Source organism: Lycorma delicatula, chromosome 3, assembly GCF_047948215.1.
Source record: "Lycorma delicatula isolate Av1 chromosome 3, ASM4794821v1, whole genome shotgun sequence".
Classification (NCBI taxonomy): Eukaryota; Metazoa; Arthropoda; class Insecta; order Hemiptera; family Fulgoridae; genus Lycorma; species Lycorma delicatula.
The window spans coordinates 49,892,452-49,910,199 of NC_134457.1; the positions used below are offsets into that span (position 1 = coordinate 49,892,452).

The following is a 17,748-nucleotide window of genomic DNA, read 5'->3' on the forward strand; positions in this document are numbered from 1 at the left end:
CCTGTTTGGGGGTGTGGAGCTAAAAAGGTTGAGAATCACTGGTGTAGAAGAACGTTATTTCTACAAACAAACAAAATTATAATGTTGAGGAATTTTGCATTGAGATTTATATCAAACTCAAAATGAATACAATTCATGTGCAAATATTTTTTTCCATTATTACTCTATTTTTTTTTTATGAAAAGGTTAATTTTGCTGGCTGAAGGGAAAAAGGATTACGTTTTTTAAATGTTTGTAACGACTTCAAGATGCAATAAGCTATAAACACAAGAATTGAATTACTTTTGATCAAAGTGAAATATTAACTTCATTAATATTTATCATAAATATTTAAGGGATCGTAGTATTTTGCATTTGATTTCTCTTCGTCTTGTGAAGCGATGTATCTACGTAAAATTTTCTAACCGGTCTACTCGCTCCTACCACGTTTACATCCCGTTAAAAATGTTTACCAATAGCATTCTTTTTCTCGCCTACTCGCACCTTCTTTTCTTTATACATTAACTGAAATTCATATTTTATACGTTCAGTCCTCTAATTTTACACCACACTGGCTTTAGGTGCTGGCCTCATATCCGCTCATACTACCCCCTTGTTTTTCTGTTTAGCCTCCGGAACCACCGAAAGGTATTACTTCAGAAGATATATATGAATGTAAATGAAGTGTAGTCTTGTATAGTCAAAGGTCGACCACTCCTGAGCTGTGTGATTAATTGAAACCCAACCACCAAAGAACACCGGTATCCACGATCCAGTATTCAAATCCTATAAAAGTCTATAAAAGCCTTTACTACAATTTGAAACTTAAACTCTCGACTTCGAAATCAGTTGATTTGCGATGACGAGTTCATCACAAGATTAACCCGGTGGGTTATGCTACTCCCCTAGATTTGTTTGAAGTATGTAGTTCTTGGTAATATGAATTTGAAACTATTTGTAAAAAATATACTCCTAAACTTCCTTAAGAGAGATTGTAATTTTTTTCTCTTTCAATAATGTAGTTAATAAGAGAGTTTAGATTAGGTAATTAAACATTTTTAATAAAACAGTATGAATATACGAGGGTTATTCAGAAAGTAAGGAACGTTTCCACCTGACGCTGCCAGGCGCACGCCAATCGCGTATATATTGGTGTGCTCGTGCTCGGCACCTCAGTCAGCGTCCAGCCGTGACAACGGGAACATCTCCGCACTGCCCGTTTTTTTTTTTTTATATACAAATTTGAAATGTGTGCTGCAATCGAAAATCCCGCCAGTTGAGAGGAGCGGTCTGTGATTCGTTTTTTGTTGGCAAAAAACTTAAAACCAATAGAAATTCATCGGGAACTGTGTGAAGTGTACGGGAACAACGTAATGAGTGAAAGTTCTGTCAGGAAGTGGTGCATTCAGTTTAAAAATGGCCGAACAAATGTTCACGATAAAGAAAAGAGTGGACATCCGAGTATTGTGACTGACGATGTGGTCTCCAAAGTTGACGAAAAGATTCGTGAAAACCGCCGTTTCACAATAACTGAGCTTTCTCTATGTTTCCCACAAGTTTCACGGACTTTATTGTTTGAAATTGTTTCACAGAAGCTAGGCTACCACAAATTTTGTGCAAGATTGGTGCGTCACTGAGTGGTTGAGATCACAGGCGGCAGAATTCTATGACATAGGAATTTCAAAGCTTGTCCACCGCTATGATAAGTGCCTGAAATTTTAAATTTATTAAGTTAACTTTTAAACGAAAGTTTAAAGAACGTAATGTTTTTCTCCCTTCAGCGCCAGCAGAATTAATTTTTTTATAAAAACATTAAGCAGTAAATCAAAAATTGTAATATCTACTATTTACTTACTAATAAATCTTAATTAAAAAATGTTAATTTGGTAATTAAAATGGTAAAACTAAACTTACAAATCTTTTTTTTTAATAAATATCATTGCAACATTAACATTTTACAGTTGTCTATGGATCTGATTAAATCTTTATGTATTACGACAATAAATACCTTCGACATACGTTCTTTGTTTTTCATCGTGAATGAATTTATGCATCATTTTTCTTCGCATTTGTATAAATGTTATGGTAATAATGTTTGTGATATTGCATGTATTATTTAAATTACAGCGATACCATTTTGTTTGTTTTTTTATCATTGTAAATGAAGTCACTGAGGCTTTATTTATTGAAATGATATTTTTTTACGGTGACAATTCAAGGTTATTTTTCTATTGTGAAGTGATAATAATTTACAATAGAACGTCCAAAAACTTTCATCGAACGGATCCATTGAATGTAATTATATCGTTCAAATTAACTACAGTAGATCGTTAATTATACTAAGCACAGTCAAATAATACCGCAACCACCTCTTTCGGTGAAGCAGAGACAGTATTTTGAATCTATCTTGTTTGTTTGCCACTATTATAATCACAAATAAAATCAGCAATTTGTCTACGCAAAATTTGTTTAAAGGTTTAATATTTTTAAATTTTCATCACACAGGGACGGTTTGAATCATTTTCTACGCGTCTGCTACCCTCTAACGTAAACACGGTATTTTTTGCATGTTTTTTTTTTTTTATTCTGTATCAATCAATAAATTTATCGGTAATAGTTGTGTAAATAAAATCTTTTACAAGTACTGTATTTTTGTGTTGATATCTCGTGGTGAGGGCGTCATCAAAGTCATTGTGATAAATGGTTTTCGGCCACTGTTTTATTTATATTTAACTAGCTGACTCGGCAATGCTTCGCTATGGCTAGATGTATATAAATTAAATGAACACAATTGTAAGTTTGATAAAACCATTAAAAACAGAACATCACGGAAATTCACACAAAATTTAACGTTTTACTTCGTAAAAGTCAGAATGTCAACAAATCCAACTGTCAAATTAACAACACTACCTATCGGATTTAATTCAAACCACTCTCTAAACACAGTAGTCGGTGGAAAATAACTTATAGCTAAGTGCAATTTCGGAAAGCGTCTATCAAAAACCAAAGTACACCGACAGGGAGAAGAGATTAACGGTAAGAGAAAACGGGAGATCTTTCCGTGCTGTGGACACTTCCCACCCACAATTACTCAAGAGATGGGGAATTCTTTAGCAGATATAGAAGTAGCATAAGTTATGGGTATTTTGAACCGACTACTGAGTTTAGAGAGTAGTTTGAATTAAATCCGATGGGTACTGCTTATAGACCCACCGGGTTGGTCTAGTGGTGAACGGGTCTTCCCAAATCAGCTGATTTGGAAGTCGAGAGTTCCAGCGTTCAAGTCCTAGTAAAGTCAGTTATTTTTACACGGATTTGAATACTAGATCGTAAATACCGGTGTTCTGTGGTGGTTGGGTTTCAATTAACCACACATCTCAGGAATGGTCGAACTGAGAATGTACAAGACTACACTTCATTTACACTCATATATATCATCCTCATTCATCCTCTAAAGTATTATCTGAACGGTAGTTACCGGAGGCTAAACAGGAAAAAAAAAGAAAGGTACTGCTTATAGAATCTGATAATGGTAATCACGATAAAAGCCATGAATGCTTGAAACAGACTAGCGTCAAAATTAAAACATTCGTATTAGATAACAAAGATTCTGTAAGTGAATAGATTCACTTAAGATTCTGTTAGTTATAGCACACATTCTTCTAATTGATTCCTGTTCACGAATCGACCAAGGTTGACAACTTACAGAATCATTGTTATCTAACACGAACGTTCTAATTTTGACGCTTGTCTGTTTCAAGCATTCATGGCTTTTATCGTGATTCCCATTATCAGATTCTATAAGCACTACCTATAGGATTTAATTCAAACTACTCTCTAAACTCAATAGTCGATTCAAAATACCCATAACTTTCTACTGGTCAGATCAAAGATTTCAATAGCTTTAAATCTTCTCTGGACAACGCGGCCCATTTTGCAAAAAACCGCGCGTAAATCGGTCCAATAGTTTTTTAGACTGTAGCGCACACATACGAACATTGCCTTTTATATATGTAGATTTAATATTTTTCTGGATTTAAATTAAACTCCTTCACTTTTTACACAAATTTATTTGATGCATTTTTTAAATTTTAATCTGGGACTACCCCTTCTTCATCCGGCAACAAGTGTAAACCTCAAGAAAATTAAAATATCTAGTTTCACTCGCATATTTTTGTATTCTCATTCTGTTAAAAAAAAAAAAAAAAAACTTTATACGAACCTGTATTAAATTTATGTATTTTTTAACAAATTTACAATAACAATTTTTTATTACGTGCTTCGCCTCAACATAGTTAGACAAAAATTTTTTGTTCCTTGGTTTATATTTTTTCTGTTAAAATCGTAAGTAAAATTAATTTGTTTGCAGTTTTCAGCGATCTAATTTTTTAAATAGTGAAATTTTTATTCTTCGAGATAGATTAATTATTTACGTTTCATAAACAGATTATCAGTCGCATATGAAATTTATGTTAAGTAGAGAGTATTTTAACAATATTGTAAACACGTTCTTCTTATTATTATTATCATCTTTACAAACATGTATCTTTACACTCTATTCAAAAAAACTTTGCTTTAAAATAGAATAAAAAGTCACGATACAGACATAAACGGTAAGAAAGAAAATCACTTGGATGAATAACCAAACCTCCTGCTATCATTACTCCACAAAACAACCTTGTCATGGCCGTCATCGCATATCCTGTTCAATGCATTCTTTCAGTTTTGCTATTACAATGCAATAAATTTTTATTTTTTTATTGTTAAGTACAATTTTCAGAATTTGATTTTCTTGATAAAAATATCTGGCAAAAAAAGAAAATTCCGTAATATTTTGTGTGATATTGCCATTAAGTGATTTCTGCGATACTTGTTTTTTGTTAGTCGGTGTTCATCAATATGCTACTTCTATTCCTGCTAAAGAATTCCCGATCTCTTGAATAATTGTGGGTGGGAAGTATCCACAGCTTGGGAAAGGCCTTGTAAAAGTGTGTTCCTTTGAAGCGAGATGTATGTGTACGTTTGGAATATTTTACGGAAAGATCTCCAGTTTTCTCTTACCGTTAATCTCTTTTTCCTTGACGGTGTACTTTGGTTTTTGATATATGCTTTCCGAAATCCTGTTAAGGACGTGGGACATTTAAATTGACTGCGTCACTGTTTTGTGTGTGTGTGCGTGTGCGTGTGCGCGGGTGTAGTTCGGATCTCCCTATAGATTCCGATTGGTTCCACGGTCAGAGTACTTCAATAATAGCACTCATTCTTCTACTTGATTCCTGTTCACGAATCGACCTAGGTTGAGACACTTTCTTTCTTTTTCCTGTTTAGCCTCCGGTAACTACCGTTTAGATAATACTTCAGAGGATGAATGAGGTTGATATGTATGAGTGTAAATGAAGTGTAAGTCTTGTACATTCTCAGTTCGACCATTCCTGAGATGTGTGGTTAATTAAAACCCAACCACCAAAGAACACCGGTATCCACGATCTAGTATTCAAGTCCGTGTAAAAATAGCTGGCTTTACTAGGACTTGAACGCTGGAACTCTCGACTTCCAAATCAGCTGATTTGGGAAGACGCGTTCACCACTAGACCAACCCGGTGGGTTAGGTTGGGACACTTACAGAATCTTTGTTATCTAACACGAACGTTCTAATTTTGACGCTTGTCTGTTTCAAGCATTCAAGGCTTTTATAGTGATTCCCATTATCAGATTCTATAAAAGTTTTCTATAAATTTCTTTGTAATCGGTAGTTATATATTTGATTAATAATTAAATATTTTTCAAGAACTTAACTAATTTGTGATGTTCGCCCGTAAAAAGAAATTACACTGTTTAAGAATAAATTTCACCGAATTTTATGCTAAAATACAGTAATATAGAATACAGAAAATATTGTACTTAATCATGACTCAAATTCTGTACTTGTATCAGAATAATTATTTACTTTAGCAAAGCAATTAAGAATATTATCGCTTTTAATTATTGTATTCTTTTTTATAATGACAGATTGTTTATTCAGCAGTTTCTTTCTTATTTGATTTGAAGGATTATTACTAGATGCTGTGTTAAATTACTGTTACCTCAGTGTTTAATTATTATTACTGATCGTTTAAATGTTTTATTTTTATTTTTTTCACGATCACTATTATTTAGTCGATGAAAGGTTACTCTATGCTGATTCGTAATAATTATTTCCGTATTAAAAAGTTACTTAGCTAACTATAAAAAAGAGCAATTACAATATGCAAAAAGTGTTGTTTTTTTATTCTTTATTCAGAAGTGACTGCTAGAAATTACATAATTTACACAAGAATTTGTTACAGCAAAATTGTGTTATCTGGATCTCTCTTTCAGTTTCTCTCAGTTTTTAACTATTGTAAACAGACTTAACTGCGTATGTATTTTCGGCCATTGCTCACATAATGATTGCATAATGACATTGCAGTAAACATTTTTTCTCAGGTAACGGACAGTTTTCGGATTACTAGTGCTGATATATGTATGTATTTTGTAAGGGACCCGGGTAGAAAGATGTCGATTCTACTCATCTCTCATAAAACATCCTAAAACGTTTTACATATTTTGAAGTTGATTTGATTTACGGGTAACCGGGTCACGTTGCAATTTTAAGCTACTATGTAGATAATGTTTGAAAAGTATTTAAATTTTCATTTAAAACATTTAATGTTAATTTTTATACGTTAAATAACAATATATCTTGCGCAAGAAGGACAGAAGGTATGTATCCTGACGCAAAACAAAGTGTGAATTTTCCATTTATTGATTTCAATAAATTTGAAACTTTAAGGTTTTGAACATCAAAACCGCAAGAGATCTAAAAGTAGCTAATTATAGTTTTGCTAATGAAAGAAAACATACCAATCAGAAGTAGGTAAAAATATGTTGTTAAATAATAGTCACTGGAAATTAACCGAGTTCCTTCCTCATTATTTTATTTAAAAACACTTTCAAGAAACGAGGATCATATTGTTTACATTTTATAAAAACGTAAAAAAACGATTTTTGTTACCGTTTATGATGCACGCAATTTCAAAAACTCCATAACCTTGATAATTTAATTTCAAAAAGTCTGCGATTAACATTTAATAATTTTACCATTACCTGAAGATTGATATGATGAATCATTTCGTCTTTTAGATGGGCTTTAAAAAAAAAAACATCATAATTCCCAGTTATCGTACTGAAATAATATTTCACAGTAATAAAGTCTAACTTTTATTGTGGAAAATATAGCCGCTTATTTGTACTAAAAGTTGAAATGAAGGAAGTTGATAATAAAGAAATTTAACTAAAATGTCTCATTAACTCTCCCTTTCCCGAAGAAAGCACTAAACTATTTTTAGTCAACGCTCGATAATAAAACTATTATGAATTGTATTTTTAGTATGTTTTGGTCTATCTTTGGAGATAGTTCTATTTTATTCGATTTTTTAGGTCAAGAAACATAAGAAACCTTATTTTTACTCCTTATACAACGCCGCCTTAAAAATTTCAGTATGACTTCATTTCACCGTTGTGAAGGGGGCTGAAATCCGGGATAATTTTTCGCTAACCGTAACTCGATAACAAAGCGTTTTTTTTTCATGTATGAACTTTTTTCTTTATTTCAAGCTCTAGAATCAGTTTCCAAATTATTTCCCTTTCCACTCTAATCATTCTGTGTAATGAATGTTCATTACATCTCGGGTATGTACCATGCTTTTTTGTGCGCTCTTTGTATTATTAAAAAAATCAACTTAGTTAAGATATTGGGCTTCAGAGTGGATAAAACTAGTAACTTTCGTTTGAAGTAGTACTCTGTATTGAGTAATATTTGGAAAGCTTTATCTCACAATCACTTCACTCCTAAGTTTGAGCCTTTTTTACAGTCAACGGATAGAAAATCGAGTTCTTTTTAACAGTCTATAAGCACAACTAACATACAATCATAAATCATATAAGTACCAACGGCACAATGATATTAAAGCAGTCCTTATATCTTTAATTCGAATCCCGTGGAGTACGGTGATAAAGGATGCTCTAACCACAGAGGAACAGAGGAAACAAGTAATAGTACTTATCCATTCCACCCACAACCTTCGGGAGGTCAGATTTTATTTATACCGGACAGAAGCAACATGATACCGTTCAACGATTGTACAATTAACGCTTCCAATGTACGCTGCAACAAATTGATTTTTCTCTAGGTAATCATTTCCTATAAAAAATTAGTCAATTCTTGACGATATAACTTACGCAAATTTTCATCATTTTCCATGAAAAATGAATTGATATTTGTTAAGACTTTATATTAGTTTTAACTATAAAAGAAAAGTATGAGAACACAGGCATATAAGGATGAGTTAGTATAAAGTAAAGACGAATTTCTAACGTTTAGATGATTACAGTACCGTAAATTTACAACAAGGTAAGAGGAAACAAACTGTTGAGTAAATTATACATGACAACGATACATCCACGTTCATCTAAAAACCACCTAAACCACGGTTCTAACCCTACAGGCAGTTATTCAGCATACAATGTACCTCTCTCCCTGATTACCCTAGTAGAGACGGTAACCGAAGCGATTATTCAGCAGTGCATCATACTTCAGAGAAACTTTGAAATGTAAAACATTAAAATATTCATTTTACTCGCCATTAAGAAGTTTTTAGGATACAAGAAAATTAATTCTGAGTCCTCATCGAGGCAGAAAGTGTTACACATTTAGAAGAAATTACAAATATCTGTTGATCATTTATTTTTGGATAGGTTAATACATTTTAAGAACCGGATGTTAAATTTTAAACATCCTATGATAATATATGAAGCACTGTGCTACTGCCGGAAGACGTTCAACCGACCACGAATTAAAATTTTTTGTTCGTTTCATTCTGATCATTTTCATGAGTTGTAATAAAGGACTTTCTATTTTAAGACTATTTTAATTCCGTTAAAAAATCTACACCACGTTTACGACAATCGTATCATTCTAGCGAGAACTACTTGTCATGTCCTATCACCGTCATGACGATACAGTGATACGATATTTGATCGATAATAAAAACAAAGAAATGTTTTTCTCTGAATAAGCATAGACATACTTCGTACTGGTTTATGTATCACGAATGATGAAGGACGGACCGAGAACTCGAGATGTAAAATACTCTTAAACGAGACGATACGATTGAAGATGTTAATCATGTGGTGTTCCTTCAGTTGGCAGGTCCCTGGCACCACTTTTCTTTTTTCCTGTTTAGCCTCCAGGAATTACCGTTCAGGTATTACTTCAGAGGATGACTGAGCATGATATGTATGAATGTAAATGAAGTGTAGTCTTCTACAGTCTCAGTTAGATCAATCCTGAGATGTATGGTTAATTGAAACCCAACCTCCAAGGAACACCGGTATTCACGATCTAGTATTCAAATACGTATAAAAGTAAGCCTTTACTAGGACTTGAATGCTGGAACTCTCGACTTCCAAATCAGCTGATTTGAAAAGACGCGTTCACCACTAGACCAACCGAGTGGGTTCCCTGGCACCACTGTTGTCTCTATCTGTTTCTGTTCCGTGCTTTTCTTTTCATCTCATCATAACCTTCACAATCTTTTATGTAATTTATTAATTTCAGCCTTTTCCTTCCTCTTCCTTTTTCACCTTCAACGAAGCCATCAAAAAATGTATTTATATTTTCTTTTCTTTTGAAAAAGAAAGGCCCCTGTGTGACATCCGCTCACAACTTTTGGCACCAGATAGCATGAAATCTAATAAACTTAAACGAAATTTGAAAACGCTTCATAGTGAGTACGTTAACAAACCCCGAGAATTCTTCGAATTAAAATTAAGACCATAGGAAAAAAGCAAACATATTTTTTTTTTTATATATGTGTCTGTGAATGAAAAGCTTTTCTTGCCTCTTACAAAGTTTCATATTAAACAGCCAGATGTAAAAAGCTTCACACCATTGGTGAAGAGCTTATTTTTCCAGCTGCAATTGAGATTGTAGAAACTATATTTGGAGATAATTTTTCCAAACAATTGCATTCCATACCTTTATCAAATGTTATTGTTGCCCGTCGAATTGGTGTTATAGCTGAAGATGTACAGCGTCAGCTTTTCGGGAAGTTGCGTGACAAATTGTTTTCAATTTAGCTTGATGAGGCAGGCAACAGATAGCAATAAAGATGCTCATTTCATTGGAGAAGAACTACTTTTCTGCAAACTAGTAGAACTCAAAAGCAACGGCACTCGCATTATTTGCTATCTTAAATGATTTTATAAACGAGGCAAACATGTAGTGGAAAAACTGCGTCGGAATATGCAGTGAAGGTGCTCGTTAAATGTCTGGAAGATTCCAAATAAAGTACACAAACACTTGTGAAACGAAAATCTCCACAGTGTGTCAGGACACAATGCATGATCCACAGCGAAGCTCTGGCTTCCAAAGAAATGAGTCGTGGTCTGAATAACAGCATTTCGTATACTACTACCATTTTCAACATCCTACCTTTGCGAAACCGGATTTTCTGCGGTGGCTGCTTAGAAGACAAAATATAGATCTCAGTTAAATATAGAAAAAGATCTCAGAGTGTCTATTTTTAATATTAAACCTTCTTTCGAAAAACGTTGCTCTGCAAGACAGGTTCAAGGGAATAACTACTAATTATTAAACTCGTTTTTAACTTAGTATTGATAAGTTAAAGTTAATTATTAACTCGCGCCGGCCTCCGTGCCGCGAGTGGTAGCGTCTCGGCCTTTCATCCGGAGGTCCTGGGTTCGAATCCCGGTCAGGCACGGCATTTATCATACGCACATTTCCATATTCGACTTACAAGCTTCAAGCTTATGTGGTGATATAATCAAGCAAAAAAAAAAAAAAGATTCATTGTGCAATACTGATAAAATCCTACTTATAAGTGTATTATATCAGTGTAAATGAGTATTTTATTATTTATTACGTCAGAATGTATTTTGTTTTGCTTTCCCTTCAGTAAACTAATACATTTTTTTAATAATATTTTCTTTTCTATATGCTCTCGCCTCCCATTTAGGTTTTTACGCCCCACCGGTTAGAAACACTGCAGTAAGATGTACGAATACAAAAAAGAAATATTTTATTAAAAAACCGCAATTATATAAAATATAAATACAGTTTTGTTTACGATTTTACAATCAGGTTATTTCTTCTTTTTTTTTAGTTTTATTACACTTTATTAACAACTATAAAAATAAAATGGAGCAAGTGAAACTGATATCGTACAATTAAACTGGCCCTTAAATGTTTTGAGGAGACACCGCCCACCGACAATACTCTAACGGGAATTAAATGCTAATTAATTTAGATAAACAAACGCATATTTTAACCAGACGGGCCTTATGATATTTATCTAAAATCTCGTTCCAGTCTTGATATGAGTTGGTTGGAAAGTAACTCGATATAATTAATCAAATAAGATTACAACTTATTTGACCTTAAATCCTTGTTATATACAGTAAAATTTGTCGCTGTCGTATGAAAAACGTAAACGTGAGTGTAATGTAGAATTTATTACTTAGAAGCGAGTAATCAATCTCAATTACCTCTTAGTTTCTACTTTTGAAGATGGAAATAATATTTTAGATACGTCACATAAATTTAATATAAGATTTACTTAACATGTAAATCGGTTTTAAAAAGGATTTATAAATCTGCCGTTTTCGACAAAAGTGTTGAGGAGCTGGAAATTTAGGAGTACAGCCTCTAACGCCTATAATCTAAGGTTTCAGGTTAGATGACATAGTTCTAAACAGCCCAAGATATTTCGTTCTGTCAGTTTGAGGTAGAATCTGTCAATTAGGTAAACAGCCACACAATATTGACTAGCTAAATAAAAACTGCTTGTACAATTTTGTTAAGTGTTAATTTTTTTCAAAATTAATACGCAATTTTGTAATTTTAAGGTGAAATTACGGTACGGAATGACCGTATCGTAACAGGCTATAGCCTATCGCTACCAAGCTAAAGGTGTCCCTAAACAGAGAGGCAAATCTGAAGCGTATACGTTGTACAAATTGGGAGCGAGAATTAACCATTGCGATATGCCCGCAAATAGCATAAGAGTGGGTAACAATTAAATAACTAAGAGTGCCTATAAGCCGAAAAAATTCTTTGATCGAATTAATATCTTATTTAAATATACTGAAGTAATTTACAACATTATCATCACAAAATATAGTTTTAAATAACGACTGAGGAACTTTTAGTCAGTCAAATTAAAAGCAATTCAAAGGCGATAAAAGATAAATAAATTACGTATCTATTTTCAGCTGCTGAACCGGCTAAGGTATGAAATAATAGATTTTTTCTATTAATATTATTCACTTCTAGCAACAAATATTTAATATTTAAAATATACATATATATATATATTTTTTAAAACGTTTACAAAAAATGTCTCTTACCGATATGGCATCGGCAAAAGATCACAAGAAATATACAAAGTGCAGCCGTAATTAAAACAGATTCATTAAATTATGAAAGGACTCAGGATAATATTAATTTATTTTCTTGTCAGGGCTTCTGGCCATCTATAGTGTAATATATACTTTTAAAAAAAATTTAAAGGAGGGTAAAATTTTAATAGAAAATTATAACAATGGAACAAAATAGGCCAATGCCGAAGTATCCGACAGTCTGAATGCGATTCAACATTACAGCGTTTCAAAAGAGTTTTTCTGTTATATTTTTTTTTTTTATTAAAAATTCTACATCGAGTGGTTTTTCTTTTGTATTAAAAAAGAAGATAGAATAATACTAAAAATTAGCACATACTGAAGTTAAACATTACTAAAATCGCATTCATTTATAACAATTTTCTTTAAAAAATAAATATATATTACCAGGGAAAAAATGTTATAATAAATAATCATTTTTTAACAAAATTATAGTTAAATTTATTTAAATAGAAGTGTTTGATGTACGAAATAAAAATATTTTTTTTTATTCATTTCATTAATAACTGATACTGAAAAATCTTGTAAATTCTTTATTTAAAACAGAATCAAAATTTATGATGCATTATGATTTTAATTTTAAACTTCATATTTTGTCATTTGATAATAATCTAAAGATAACCATAGAAATAAATATATAGACAAGAAAACAGAATACTGCAGTATTCTGTGATTGCAGTAGTTCTTTGAATAAAATTTGCTGTAATACCTGTGTTCAATCTATCATATTTGGTTAATTAGCTTATCTCTATTATTATTATTATTTAATTGAATTTATCAATTCTCTTTGTGATAACACGTTATGTCCTGTATATTAGTTACATACTAATAACCGACGATAAAGTTCTAAAATACTGTGTACATATGTATGATTCCTACACTACAATTTTCAAGGTTTGTTAAGTGCAAGACACATAAGAAGGATAAAAGAATTCAACGGCACTGTAGAACGTATCTTAATAAGGCCAAAAAATGCAAAATATCATTAATTATATTAAAATACGCTCACAAAGACTAAGATTTTTGTAAGAAAATATATTACAACGAAGTAATACTGGAGTTAATACGTCAAAACTCTTATCGATCGGACACGGGATATCATTCACCAATTTACTTTTTTCTTTAAATGAACCTTATAAGTAATATGGGTTTACAAACTAAATTTCATAAAACAATCAATGTTTGTTTGAATGCTATTTTAGGGAAAACATCGGTCGATTACACCCATTCATTAATCGTCCTTCATCGTTACACAGGTTAAATTCAAGGGCAGCGGAAAAATATATATGCTATCAATAAAAACTAAAAAATCATACAACAATTTTTTTTTTTTGCTAAATAAAAAATAACATTCAAGGTGATTCATATGTGTAGTATATTAATAGGTCGGGAGATCTGGGGAGAATTGTATATTTGCGGTCAGAGAGAGTCCACAAAGAACTGCAGGCGAACGTAATGTAAATGGATAGATGGATCTTAAACAAAACCCACCGGGTTGGTGGGTTTTGTTCCAGCGTTCAAGTCCTAGTAAAGTCCGTTATTTTTAGACGGATTTGAATACTAGATCGTGGATACCGGTGTTCTTTGGTGGTTGAGTTTCAATTAATCACACATCTCAGCAACGATCGAACTGAGACTGTACAAGACTACACTTTATTTACACTCATGCATATCATCCTCATTCATCCTCTGAAGTATTATGTGAAAGGTAATTGCCGGAGGCTAAACAGGAAAAAGAGAAAGATCTTAAATAAATGAATCATATTATACACAAATAAATATTCTCTACCAAGCAACAAATTTAACATATTGATTTAGTAATTTAGCAAATAATGTATTAAAAAATAGAAAAAAACTCCAATTAACTTAAAACCAATTTTATTTCAAAATTTATTTACCATGGGTTATATTTATATAAACCTTGAAGAAATTGTATCACATTTGCAATCATAAGATAAAGAATTACCAGCGAAATACACATTATTTTGGAAAGCAGCACACACAATAAGTAATTATGAACAACATTTAACGCCTAATAGTAGAATAGGAAAGCGCAAAATAAACAAAGGAAAACAAATTTGAAAGAAAAAAAAATTTAATTACACTTACCTAGAAAATGTTTTCATCCGGGCTTCCACTGCTTTATGACGCAAGCATATTCTTGTAAGTGCTGTACCAATTTCTTTTGTGGCACCTAGAAAAAAAAACTACCGTATAGAATATGTCTTAAAATTATTTATTAAATTTTTTGATCGACTAAAATAAATATTACAGTACCCAATATACAGTACTCGGAAAAACCAACTGACAAGCCAGCTGTATCGTAGACTAACCTGATTTTGTATACTAATATAAAAAAATACAGTCATATATAAAACACAATATTAGTAGAAAAGTTCTGCAGTGGGATCCGGAAAAACGGCGCGCTTTGCCGTAGAGAGAGATAGTCAACAAAGAACTGTAAAAAACTGTAGTGAATGTAATGTTCTAATTAACTAATTATTTAGAAAATAGTATCAGTTAATGAAGCCGTTTAATTTGTTGTGTTGTTAATCATTAGTTATTGTTTATTATTATCAATATTGCAGTACTGTTTAAAGTCCGTTACTGTATGCATTATGAATGTAAAATAAAATAAAATTGTTCAGCGCGTTTTAACTCCTTTTATTGTTAACACAATTTTTCCGTCATTGAAAATTTGAATGCATGTAACCTGATAACGAAGGCATTAACAAAAAAAATGGGATTCACTATTGTTTTTCTTGTAAAATTTTAAATCGAAATCTCTGTCACATGTCCACCTTCCTATTTAAAAAAATTACGTTTGATTCAATATGGCGGATCCAAGATAACAAACAGAAATTAAAAACTCACCACAATGTAAATTTTTTTAATTCCTTGTACGAAGTAAAGGAAGTATTGTGATCGCGAGAGATTTCGGTTTTCAGATTTCAACGGAAATACCCATTTTGATCATCCCTGAATTCATTTTGACTAGTTTCGACGTAACGTCCGTACGTATGTATCTCAAATAACTAAGAAACGATTAGCCTTAGGATGTTAAAATGTTGCATTTAGGACTGTTATAACATCTAGTTGTGCACCTCACCCTTTTGACTGTAATCGACTGAACCAAAGTGTACAAAAAAGTTTATAATAAAAAACAAATCTGGATTTTGGACTTTTTCGTAACTGCAGTAATAGCCCTCATTCGGGAACTTTTTAACGATATATCATAAGTGATATTTATTTTCATTGGTTCAAGAGTTATAGCCAAATGAAATTTTAATTAATGAAATATTTGGATCTTACAAGGGGAAGGAACACCGGTTCGAATCAGACTTCATATCCTTTTCTTTTTAATTTAAATATATTGATTTACTAATAATTATTAGGCTATGATTGTAAAAAAAAGTTTTACGATAAATAATAATTCAATAATAACAATAAGAAAATATCAAAAAAAGTTATTAATGAAATAAAATTCTATGTACTTTTAAAAAATATGTATATGTAATTTAATAGGCGTACAAGAAAGGCATGTGGTATCCACATCAGAGTTTTTTAACTCTCAGATCGGTACAAAGCTGTTTCCATATTTAAATATCACTATTCGGTATATTAGAAATGCAGTAGATCGCTCTCTTAACTACGTTATTTGAATTTTATATTTCAACAAAATCTAAGATACTATATTTTTTATAATTATTATTATATTTTTATTTTAAACTAACAAAAAAACTACTCAAATTGGTGAATAAAAACAACGAATTAATTACACATTAATGTTTGAGATAATTTCAACTGATAGCACATTTCAATAAATTTATTGTTTTGTGAGAGGCCAGATTATTTCAAATAACATAATGCGTTTAAAAATTTAACTAATTTATAAATTCTACTAATGGTACCTAGATGAATTACAAAAAAAAACACTTGACCGTCACATATTATAAAGGAAATTATTATAATTCTAAACACTAACAATTATATGATTATCAAAAATTAACTAAAACGTTTTACACAGATAAATTTAAACTAAAAACGTGTATCATAATAATCTTTGCATGATCCTTTTTGAGAGCATACGTATTCGTACATTATTTTAGATTACAGACAGACACATGTTGCATAAAAAAAAATATATATCATGAATTAAGTACAGACTGCGACTTTAACAGGCCAAACTGAGATCTCTGCGATAACTATGTCGGCATTTAATGCTATTGTATATTTTTTGCCAGACGAGTTCCCAGCTTCGAGTGGAGTCACAGTACAAGGAGAAAATGTTTAGATTAGGAGATAGTTATGCTGTTCTTATCGCTGTAACTTAAAATAAGTCAAAAGTAATACTTAACGGTGCCGGGCTTGTTACAGAAAGAAGCAAGTAAATTAGACTAACATAAATTTATGAAATGTTACAAAAGGAACAGAACAACGAAAAATGTTAATACGAGAACTCAGTATACCTGCAATTGAGCACCTTTATAATTATATAGTAGAACAAGATAAAATTAAGTACAGAAGAGAGAGTGTCTCACTTATTAATAAGAGTGAAACTCCGATAACTAAAAATCAGAGAAGTTGTTACAGAATAATTTTGAATATTAAATATTTTTATAAAGTTAAAAATTACAGTATTTTTATAAAAATCAAAAGAAAAAGAATCTCTACTAGGTCAGTACGTTGAATTTTAAGGTAATGGAAGAAAGTGTAAAAAGCTAAGTTTGCAACTAAGAAATATAAAGAAATAGATCAGTAAGATTGCAGAGAAGGAACACACAATCACTTTAAGTGAAAAAGTAAGAGCAGAAATAAAATGGATAATTACATCAAATCAGTCAAGTGATCGATGACAATTTACAAACCGGAGATAGATTTCAATACGAATCGATACACATCAACAGTTTAATAGATCTCAGGACTATTCCTTCAGCATCGGAAGAAAGTTCATGGGGTAAAAACCGATAATACACTGGTAGCCATACTGGGGGAAATATAAGCCGTAACGCATATAACAAAAACTGCTATTAAATAAGCTGTAATGACTTATAATACGTTATTTTTCTATAAAAACGTCGTAGGAAAAATTAAATTTAATTATCGTATTTAATAATAAATAAAAATATTTGTTCCTGTGAAATATGTTATTAACGTCAAGCTAGTTGGTGCAACAGTTTAATAGTCTTCAATAGATCGGCTGATCCCAGGTTAAATTTCCGGCAAGAGTTTGTTATTTAGATATCTACCAATTCATTCGTCTTCCTCTTT

At 31.6% G+C, this 17,748-nt stretch overlaps 1 protein-coding gene across 3 annotated transcripts in view; it reads right to left on the bottom strand.

The window, feature by feature from the left end:
- LOC142321586 (uncharacterized) overlaps positions 1 to 17,748 on the bottom strand; it is a 419,684-nt gene that overhangs the window by 123,182 nt on the left and 278,754 nt on the right. For all 3 annotated transcript variants that reach the window (XM_075359798.1, XM_075359799.1, XM_075359797.1), the window contains exon 4: positions 14,587 to 14,671. In XM_075359798.1, coding sequence (XP_075215913.1) covers positions 14,587 to 14,671 — 85 coding nt within the window. The remainder of the gene's footprint in view (positions 1 to 14,586; positions 14,672 to 17,748) is intronic.